At 43.1% G+C, this 11,841-nt stretch overlaps 1 protein-coding gene across 1 annotated transcript in view; it reads right to left on the minus strand.

The window, feature by feature from the left end:
• The window catches only part of LOC119383809 (apical endosomal glycoprotein), a gene marked incomplete in the record, with an annotated part of 34,128 nt that extends 22,504 nt beyond the window's left edge, over positions 1-11,624 (minus strand). Inside the window, 3 exon segments of the mRNA XM_037652103.2 lie at positions 3,580-3,753; positions 6,028-6,177; positions 11,532-11,624. Coding sequence (XP_037508031.2) covers positions 3,580-3,619 — 40 coding nt within the window.
• Positions 11,625-11,841: the final 217 nt, after the last annotated feature.

The raw sequence follows: 11,841 nt of genomic DNA on the forward strand, positions 1-11,841 counted from the left end.
GATCAGGATAAACATAGATTAGATTACAAGAATATTTACGACTGTGTATCTGCTTGTCTACTTCAACCAACTTACTGCGTGCAATAGCGTACCTGGGGTGCTATGCAGGATGGCCAGAGCTTCTCGGGCACACGAGTTTGCTCCGAGCTCGCACTACGGCGGTCATGATAGAAAGACAGTGCGGAGCGCGCGATAGCAGCGTTCATAAAAACTGCTACAAGAAAGAGCATGGCGTCACACGCGCATGTGCGACATCTGCGGCGGTTTTCAAAGGAACACCGCATGCGAGCGCGTCACCGCCGCCACCCAGTCAGCATTTCAACAGTTCGCGACGTCAGGGTGATCGTCGCGGTATCGTCTTTACCAAGTGAACATCGCGCTTCCCACACGGCGTGTTCGTGGGCGTTTGTCCTCTTTCGGGCAAGTTATTTCGTTCCACCTGCCGCATGGAAATTTCCGCTCTCGAAGGCCACAAATGCGCACATGCCCACTCTCGTGCAGCTCGTTTCTCTTCTCTCAAATACTACGGATAAATAAATAGACAGGTTACTGCTACTTACATTAAACGTCTGAAAATGTTTCTGCAGTAACGAATCGGTAGAAACGATGTCTCCACCAATATGTAAATAGTAACATTTCTCGCCGCAATTGCCACCAGGGGTGCTTGCTTCATGGCTGTGAGTGGGACGTCGTGAGCGCGGTGAAATTGAATGCGAGACATCGTAGCCACGTGATGATATAACCATTTGTTCTTCATGCGTGTGGGCATATTCTGTGCCAGTATGGTCATAAATAAATCGTGCCTCTGGCTGGCGTTGCGGCGTGAGCACTGCTCCTCGGCAAGAGCAAACGCGGTGGGCGGACTGGATCTTCGCCACGGGCGTCTGTCAATCAAAGTGATTGACGCGCCTACTAAGGTACAAACTCGTAGATTCTGAAAAGGCCCCAGTTCACCTCGTGACTGTCATAGTACCGGTGTGCCTGTCAAGCGTTTTATGCGGTGGACGCTAAGCGGAAGCTTCGTTGCATATCAAATAATTTGGTCAGCTTGCAATAGCTTCTGCAAGGCTGGAGCCATCGGAGGAGCTCGTGATCACCTACAGCTTCTTTCAGCTGTTTACGTAGCTCGTCTACTCAGTCTGCTCGGTCTGCTTCGGAGTGAAGACCGCGTCAGTTTGGTCTTAATTTTGAGGGTATTAATCTAGCTAGGTCGTAAGTGACATGTTGAACTGCCCTGTCTAATTGTAATGCTTTATTTACACGACATGAATTACTCAGGTTTAATCGGCATGGTTTTATTAGCATAATCCTAATTAGCACGATCCTATTACGCATGGTCTTAGTGACTGATGTACTAAGTAGCTTGTTTTTGATTAACGCGCTCGTAATTAGCGTCGCGTTAATAAACAATATCTTAATTAGTTCGGTATTCGACTTACACGGCTTCATTAGCATGGTCTTTGTAAGATGTGGCTTAATTAGCTCAGACTTAGCATGACCTTGCTTAATTAGCTTGATTATAGCATGTCCTGACTTATGCATACCGCCCAGCCAATTTACTGATCAGCCAGGCTCACGTGCTCGGGGAGCGAGCAGACGATGAATAAGAGGACGCGAAGAGGGCGCGCGCCGGTGGAGGAACGCACTAGAATGTACCATGATGATGACACACGTGGCTTTGACGATTAGCTGTGGCCGCGATGTTGTAAGGCACTCGGCCGGAGCTAATCTCAGAGGCCACGGTGCTGATTAGTCTAAATGATACTTAGTGCTGATATTAAACACCTGAAAAGGAATTTCAAGAGCCCGTACATCTAAGAAATACCGTTAGTAAAAGTCTCTGACACTTTTCTTGCATGGGTGCACTTCTGCACTCAATGAAACGACCTCTGGTTTGAAAGATACCTCTGGTTTGAAAACTCCACCCAACTTTTTCGACCGCCCTTGACGCGACGACTAGTTCCATCGTAACCAATGAAACGCAGCGCGCGCTCAGGGATCGATTTGATCTTTTCTTACGGTTAGCTCGTTCAAAATGGGGTTTCGCCAGAGCTCGGAAAGATTCCAAGTTTCGCCAAACACCGGCCATTCTGCATAGCACCCCAGGTGTGAAAAATTAGTGAAGAATACAGTAACGGCTTATAAAGAAACATTTTTACGCGGTGCACGGAACGGCCGAGTTACTTCGAAAGAGAAAATAAGACCTTTATGTCAGAAAGTGCAAGAAAACCTTAAGTACCAAATAAAGTGAAATTATACTCGTACGAGAAAGCTAAAATAGTTGCAATAAAGATATATTTTCGAAAAAGATACGAAAATTTAATGTTTGCGGCAAGGCCAATAGGTAACTGAGAAAGTAAATGCTGTCCCACCTATTTTTCAAACCTTATGTAATGTTTGAGCTGAAGTGACAATAAAAATCACGACCTTATGTCTAATACTCTTCAAGAGAAAAATGGACGAAGTAATCTCAGGCATTTGCATAATTACTTTATGTTTGCCGTACTAATTGTTGGCCAATCGGCAGGAGTGGTTGAGAACCAACAGATATTAGCGATGTAGCGTTTGATATCCAGTTATTTGTTTACGCGTATTATTTTTTTGTAATATTTGTTACTTCTTTATTGAGTGAAGTGAAAGGGATGCAACCACTACTGTCTACTACTTTTTTATTGTCAAGTCTACGTTGGCTTCGTGACCACTCTCAATAAAGGGACACTCAAGTGAAACATTAAACAAGGTTTTGACAGATAAATTATACTTTTAGAACTCCGTTGACATTAATGTCGCCAGTATATAGAAAATAAAATGAAGGTCAAAGTTTCATGTTTGAATTTTATACCGAACACTTCAGACGTTAACATCAGCGTGACGTCATTTATTTTGAAGTCTATTCGTGTCTTTTGGCCGCATTAGCTCAATGAGATTTTCTGAAAATTAAACTTACTACATCAAATGCTTGTGTCCCTTAGAACAGAATTTGGAACCATTTTTAGCGGCAACTAAGTACGTACGCTTTAGAAGACGTGGTCAAAATATATGATATTACGTTGAGCTGGCCAGGAACATCAAAGCGGCGTCGCCACCTCTATTTTTCTTTCTGCGCGTTGTGTCACATACCGAGTGTTTTCTAGCGTTACAAATGGTTCCTTAGGTACTGTGAAATCGTTATAAGCCAATAAAAGAACAGATGTTTTTCTGTTTAGTGTCTGAGTTATTTTGTTCCCGTTCCCTCGTCCGTCCGTGCTTCTATCTATCTATCTATCTATCTATCTATCTATATCTATCTATCTATCTATCTATCTATCTATCTATCTATCTATCTATCTATCTATCTATCTATCTATCTATCTATCTATCTATCTTATCTATCTATCTATCTATCTATCTATCTATCTATCTATCTATCTATCTATCTATCTATCTATCTATCTATCTATCTATCTATCTATCTATCTATCTATCTATCTATCTATCTATCTATCTATCTATCTATCTATCTATCTATCTAGAAATAAAAAAAGGACACATGTGTAGGACACTTCTATCAAGAGCAACTACACGTTCAGTGCACGTTACCTAAGTTAACCAACGAATACGCAGCGTAAGCTCCTTGCATGTTGGATCGACTGTCTGTTTTTGGGAAGCCGGGTTTCTTCTTGCCGTCTTCCACCAATGTCCAGTTCCAACCAAAACGTGCGCTCGAATCCTCATTTTCCAAACCGCACAGGTCGGTCGTAAACTCGCAGGCACCTAGAGAGGCAATATATACCGGTATGATAACAAGCACAGCGAAAAACGAATCGAGAGTGCACGAAAAAATTGGAGGAAAAAAAAAATGGACAAATATATACGCCCCTTCATATCTTTACAGAATCCTGGAGCTTGGCAGGCTATAGGACTGATGAATGTTCAAATAGTAACACATAATGGTGTTGCCATCAGCGGACCTCAGCCTATTACAAGTATTACAAAAAGAATAGGTTCTCGTAAACATATTCTAAACCGTATATACTTTCCGCATTCCTACAAGGAAAATAGTAATGATATATGATGAGTTATACTATATGCCCAGCAAATTGTCACCTATGAGAAAATACAGTTATTGACTGTGTCTTCACGGTTTTGTAAAATGACGCAAACAGCGGTACTTCACTACTTGTTTTCCGCCCTAGTGAAAATGTGTCAGACATTGGATGAACCAGCCCCCTGTGGATTATGAACGATTCCCTTAAATGCGCAGCATTATTTAATTGGTCCGAAGAGTTCGTCTGTTTGTAACTTAAAAAAAAAGTTGTGGGCCGAATGCCAGGCCAACCAGCGGACCGATATTCTATGCTTTCTGATTACAGGGCCAGAACACGTTGCTGAAGCTATATATTATGCGTGCTATTTTCACAGCAGTATATACGTATATGGGTCATTCCATATCAAGTGTAACAGGTAGATTTTCGACCATCTGCGATCATGCTTTAAAAAAATCGTGCTATTATATGTGAATGTGAGAAGTAGTTATTGAGGCATTGCTATTTCGGGAAGAAAATTTGTGTTGCCTAGAGGGCGCTTGTAGTTGATAGCCGGCAGGACAGTTCCAGGGCGCCGTGTTTGGCTTCTGATAAATGATACATGGCCTTACGTAATAATTTAGAACTGTCCAGCAGGCCATCGATTGCATTGTAATTCTGCCCCTTTGGACTTTGAAGCGGTTGAATATTACCTGTCCTTTGATGGTCCAAGGGGAAAGATACCATTCCGTAATTTTAGCACTATTGCCCTTTTTGACGTCGTATACATCAGTACTACAAAAATAGGTTCCAAGCAGTTGTAAGACTTGCATTATTCGATGCGAAAAGGTCCCCGCTGGAATCCTGCGCTAACGCGCTATGCAGTGAAGGCGAGGCAAAGGCAAACCTTTTTTTACAACCTTGTGGTTGTCCAGTTGGAAATTTTTTTTTCTCGCTTAAAACAAAAATTACTCTTTTCCAACTTTCTGTACGTCATACCAAAAAAGCGTACCCCCACAACGATGTACAAGCCATAGTTTTACTTGGACTGCTACAATGCGAAAAGTACGCCGTAATATGGGTCAAAAATGCTATTTTTCCCAACTTTGTCACAATGTTGTGGCAATATTTCGACTTCGTTCGCTCCCGCACCATTTTTATCACTTATAATAGCGACCTATTAAGCCCACAATGTGAATGTATTATTGGCCGAAAAATCTGTGCTTTTGCTAAAAAACGCTAAACATGCATCATTTTGCAATTTTTCGTCAATGCCAAAAATAATTAAAGTGAAAACACAAATTTATAAACCGTCAGAGTCATGAAAGATAAGCGCCGTGAGAATAATTTAGCGCGACACAGTTTCTTTTCTGACCCCAAAGTTCGGAGCGCCTACTAGGCAAATTTACCTCACACTTTCTATATATATTATATATATATATATATATATATATATATTAACATATATATATATATATATATATAATATATATTATATATATATATATATATATATATATATTATTATATATATATATATATAAATCCCTACAGTGTGCGGTGTAAGTGCAAGTAGCCGTTTTTGTGACGTACATATATACAGCAGTGATGTCCTTTGTACGCAACATATATATATATATATATATATATATATAGCCACTACAGTGTGCGGTATAAGTGCAAGTAGCCGTTTTTGTGACGTATACATATATACAGCAGTGATGTCCTTTGTACGCAACACTACTTCTTTTTATTATTTCCCACAAGAGCGGGTGATACAAGTACATAAACTTTCATTTGGAAATACATCATGATTGATTGCGTTCACCAAACGAATCAAAACGACATATCGCCTCCACCTGGCAACAAGTACAACGTATTATGCAGATATGAATACTGCAGATTTTCAGAAAATCTTGGCAGTTTTATGGTGCTGTAGCAAGTGCTAATGACTCTTAATGAAATCGTCTCCGTCTTTACAAAGCACTGTTTGAATGAAGGCCAAAGTGATTCCTTCACTCACCGCAACGGGATTCGTCAGCTCCGTTGGAGCAGTCCTCCTTGAAATCGCACACTTTGGCCAATGGTATGCACTGTGGAATGCCCGTGCATTGGAATTCCTTTTCAGAGCATGTAAACGGTGGCTTGGTTGGTACAGGGGCCGATGGAAGGGCTGGCAGATTAAACAGCGAAAAATTGAAAAGAAACGTTATTGTAATTCAAAAGTAACTTATCACCAAGCAATATTTCTTAAATATTCCTTGTAAAAGACAAACCAAGCCTAAATGCCGCAATACATTAAAGGAAACAAGTTGCAGTGCACCCTGAATGTAACTGCTCCTTCGCGCTATAAATTTCGTCAACTCGACGTACGAACATCAAAACTAAAGCTAACCTATAGAAAACAACTGAACCATTTACCAGAAATCTTCACAATTGTAAATTACCTGCATGATAACATTTACATAATTCCGCAGACTTCAAAGAAGCAATTTAAGTTATTGTACATTAATATCAGTATCAGATTTCAACGACCGCACAGTTTAAAATTTTAGACTGGTTTCCTCAGTTGAAGCTGTACTTGAAGCAAACTGCAGTTTGATTACGCTTGACAAGCTGAGATTTATTACGATGGAACTTTTAGATGCGAAGCCCCTTATGCCGCAGCTTAATCGGGTGGTGGTGGTGGTAGGGGTGGTGTGCGCCGTGACCACCCTTACTGCGCATGCTCAAGCCCTTTCCACACACCTCCTTTCCACACACCTCATCTCCACTCCCCCTCTCGGCGCGATGGCTGATGTGGCCTAGCCTCTTCAGACCTGAGAAAAAACTATCCAGGGTAAACTTTTATAAACTCTTTATTGCAACCATTTGAAAGCCCCGAAACACTTTTCGGAAGAAGAAAAAACGAAAACTGTAATTTCAGACGAGAAATTAGCTGTACCCATTTGGGTACAACAGGCCTAACATGAGTGAAAGTCAAGAAAGCAGTTTCTGTTGAGAAGGCAAAGAAACAGGTCACATTTAATGCACCTAACGCGTGTTTTTCCGCTGCAACCTTGATTGCGGCATCTCATCTGAGACTTTAAGGGCACATGCTCTGGAAAATGCCCGTACTTGTCCAATCGGACATCACTTGGCGGCATGGAGGTCACCTTGGTCCGTTTAGCGAGTGCAGCAGTCTCGCCAATTTCAAGATCCTGCTCTACTTCGTTTACGGCTTCTTGCATTTCGTCGACGTGGGCGCGAATTAGCATTTCCGCAGCTCGGTTCTTAAACTCGAATTGATCGAGAATATTTTTTGCTGCAACGTCCATGAGTTTGCAGTCATTCCTGTATTCAATCCAGGCATTTGCGACCGCTAGGTCTAGAAAGTGGGCAAATACCCTAATGGTCCACTTCTTCGTACGTATTTTTGTCCTGTAATAGGACACGTATCTGTCCGCGAGATCAACACCGCCCATGTTTTTGTTGTATGTTTTGATGCAGTGCGGCTGCGGCACATCTACTTTCTTCCTCTCTTCCTTCGACCATCTTCTGCAAGTGCCTTCTGGAGTGATGCCGCAGGCAGTCGAAAGAATCATGACTGATTTTCGATCCTTCCACTTCGTGAGACACATTTCTCCATCACTGCGGACAACGCAGCATGATTCGCCTCGTTTCATGTTCTTTTCGTTTGGAAGCTTTGATGCCGCACCTCCAGTTCTGTTTGCCATAATTGTACCGGTAAGATGTGCATTCCTTCGGAGAAGGTATTCGGCGAGCTTCAAACCTGTAAAAAAAACGGTCTGTGAACACATGAACTGGTTGTTCTTCCGGCACTGTATGCAGAAGACGCTTCACTATTGCCCCGCCAAGACCAAGTTCTTTCGTATCGGCTTCAGGAACAGTTCCTTTACCTGTGTAGATGACGAAATCTAACACAAGTCCATCAGAACTCGTCAAAACAAAGTTCTTAAGGCCGACGGGATTTGGTTTACTGGGCACGTATTGTCGGGCAGGACAACGTCCGCTGAATGGAATCATTTGTTCGTCGACAGATACTGCTTTTGGACGCGGTAGCTCGAGGCACGCTTTTCGAAATGACACGATGATGGGTTCCGCTCTGAACAACTTGTTTTCAGTTTGTGCATCGGTTGTTTGGCTGAGGTCCACGAAGTGCAGCATACCACGTAACTCGAAGAATCGGGCGCGTGTCATGTTTTCTGTGACAAGAGGCACAGCCGATATGCGGACCAGTAGAGTCTTGCTCTTGGGAGTCCGAGAAGGCCCATTAGCATGTGTATTCCGGCAAGATTTTTTCACTTCTGCCGGTGACGTTCGCACTGACCTGTGGTCACGCATCTGAACAGAATAGAGATTTGTTTGTTCTGCGCAGAGCTTCCAAAAGGGTTCCGGAAAATACTTCGCAAAGTAGGCAAACGGAGACATAGGAAACCTTGAGTGGACTTGGCACGGCGCAGAGTCCGAAGTGCACCTGAGAGGGAAGCTGCAATAAAAAGTACCAGTCACAAGGTAAACTCAATAGGCTGCAGTCAATAATGCTGTTATCTTCAAAACAAATAACTGAAACGGAGCACGCAATCTGTCGCTTTCCAAATGGGGCCACGACCTTGAACTTTGTGGCTAGCTGGCGTGTCATCTTCAACTTCATCATCATCGTCACTGCTTCATCATCATCGTGGCTCAGCCAGAATGTCGTCTTCATCAGACAAGTCAATGTCGCTCTGAAAGAGTAGCTCTTGAATCTCCTCATCGCTGAGTAACCTGCCTGTAACTATCAACAAAATCAAATTTATTTTCAACGTAACGACCTGAAGTACCCATTTGGGTACAGTTGTAAATAAGTTGCGCTATCTCTCAGGCAAGACGTAGGAAGAGGCCGAAACTTTCCATGCTCCTTCTCTAATATATCCTGAACGTTAATATACAATATTTAAGAACACATATATAGTATTTATTGAATGAAAAAAAGTTAAACTCACCTGGTCGCTTGCGCGCGCTTTCTTTCCGTGACGCCGCCATACTCGTCTGTACTGCGAGAGCATACATGAACCTGCGACGACATCTCGTGGGGATTTTGTTAACTGATGCTTCCGCGTCCAGAAGAACGCATTTTCGCCTAGCGGTCTTCGACTATAGGAGCATACCGCGCGTTTTTCAAATGTACCCATTTGGGTACTCACGGACTGAAGAGGCTAGACTCGAACTCGTACGCTGTGTCGCTCGAAATGCGTCCTCGACTACGATGGCATTACAACAAAATTATGTACATGCTACATTTTGTCTGTAGGCCTATGCTATTATTTCACCTTGCACGTATTTCCCACGTACATGCGTCTACAGTGCTCTGAATCACGTGTCACTAAATATTTAAAATATATTTTATGCTTTGCAGGATGCAGTCGTTCAGCAACGCACCGGCTGTAGTCTGCGTTAGCGCGTGCGATGTCAGTCATATGCTGCATTCTCTGGAACAGCTTCAGAAAGAGAAGGGGACCCTACGAGATGGCGCAACGCAGCCTCCCCAGTATTGTAGATTCGACAGTGAACTTACTGATGAAAAGGAGACATCTTAAATACAGATTTTTTTTGCCATTTTTATTCTCTTCGCTGCTTGTCGCCGTGTCTTCAAAAATAGACAGTGAGATGCGCAAGGCTACATATGTTTGCATATTTCTTGCGCTATTTGTTGCTTGCCACGAAGAACACACACAAGTTTTTGCGCTATTTGTTGCTTGCCGCGAAAGTTAGTCTTGCGCAAAGCAGCTATGGGAGGTCATTGCTGGGGATTAAGAGGCCACCTGAACTGCGGATCAATGTATATACCTTAAGGATTATCTGCGTCGATTAGCTGTTCGTTCGGTAGAGTGATGACTAGCCGCTGCTCTGGTAAGGCGTACATATGGGGACTAAATATTAGACCAGTGAGGTGCAACTGTTGGGGTCTAACAGACAGTTTATTCAAGAGTACGTGCGTGGAGACTAACTGTTGAATCAGGTTCTGTTAGTCCTTAGAGATATTACTGTTTATGGCATCCCTGTTAGTCTCTAAATGGATGAACCTCGCCCCTCTTCTGAGTCCCTTTTCACCTTAGAGCAGGGGTCTATAACTCATCTGAGCTAGCGGGCCGCAGTTCCAAAGTTTTGTTTAGCAAGGGTCAAGGACCGTGTAGAAAGTTGGAGCGAGGGAGAGGGGGGCTCAACAAATAGTCCCCTACCGCTGCCATTTGAAAGAATGCCTTTCTCATATCTCATATAGGGGACATATCTGCAGGGCATCTGACGTTGGTTTCGAGAAAGATATCGATACCGATTTGCAGACCGACTCAAATCTTAAATAGAGTTTTTCTTCTACGGTGATGTTTGAAATCATAGTGACTGCACGGGGTGCCTCAGGAAAAAATTGGCCGCGTATCTGCGTGCTTCGCTGCAAATGTCGTCTAAAGACGATAGAAGAGGCGCTGCGTAAGATATGGGCGCCATCTGGCAATACGTCGGGAAACATGAGTGCTGTGTTGCGGGCTGGTAGTCCCGGCACAGCAGCAGGCGAAGACCGGCGGTGACCAACGCGACCGGTGGGGACGCCAACCAGCCCGAACACGCGGTTTGGCGCGAAGCGCTCAAGCAGAAGAAACGTCCGCACTCAACTAGTACTCTCCACACACTATTTTATTTACACTTCGCCTGCGTTAAAACAGGAATGCCAGAGCGGCGCCCCATAGCATTTGTACAGTGCAATACAGAACCGAAACCGATCGAAACACAACAATGAGCTCGTGAAGAGGGCACAGAGGAAGGCAAGTTTCAGCGCAGTCGCATTTTTCAGCGCAGCTTAAGAAAGTAGGGTCTTTGGAATTACGTACGTATGCACTTTCTATTAAAGGAACACACCACCTAATACTTACCTAGTGATGTTGCGCCTCAGATATGCGTGATATTTACTTTTTGATCGACATCGTTCACAAGTATGAACAGGCGTACCAGTTCAAGATGGCTGGCCCTTGGGCAAGCGGTTCAACTTTGGCCGAGTGGCTGAATCGAGTGACGTGCCGACAAACAGAAAGACAGACAGAAAGACAGACAGAAGGACAGACCAAAATTTCTCCGTTTAAGTATCCCAAGAAAGACTATCGTCTTTAAAAAATGTTTGAGACAAGTACCGTCTCTGTAGCTCCCCGGAACAATGCGCTATTAATCGCAATAGGTGAGAAAATAATGCGAATACCATTTACCAAAGTCACAAAAGTTTATTGCTTGTGAAGCCGCAAGCTGCGTGTTGGAGACCCCTCCTTTAGTGTGAGAGGACTACGATTATTTATTAGCAAAATGCGGCCGCATAAACAAATGCGCACTGAACAAAAATGTAATCTGAATCACGCGTCAATGGCACGCTAATCGGAAATCTGTATGTACATAAGCACGGTGTGTTGTGCACATTCTGATACTTCGTCTACATGCTGCACAAATGCTTTACTTGCAAACGTCATAGAACGTCTGTTAATTTTTAGATATCACGAAACTCACCTCCTTGTTTCGTGTTGCAGCTCTCCCAAAAGTGGACGTCGTCAATGGCTATGTAACCGTACTTGTCAGGTACCGTGTGTTCTCCTATGAAGGCAACCTAAGAACCATTTGCAAACTGTAAATTTTCAATTATTCGAGTGAATTTCTCTATGCTAATATCTCCGCTGGCCTACTCAGAAATTAAGTGCTCCCGGAATAGGCAGAGCTTATTTTTTGCTTTTAGTAAGTATAAAAATACACGATGACTAACTAATAATGAACCATCATTATTTTTGTCATTTTAACTGTTATTCATAGTCAATCATTGCGC

Source organism: Rhipicephalus sanguineus, chromosome 2 (genome assembly GCF_013339695.2).
Source record: "Rhipicephalus sanguineus isolate Rsan-2018 chromosome 2, BIME_Rsan_1.4, whole genome shotgun sequence".
NCBI classification, from domain to species: Eukaryota; Metazoa; Arthropoda; class Arachnida; order Ixodida; family Ixodidae; genus Rhipicephalus; species Rhipicephalus sanguineus.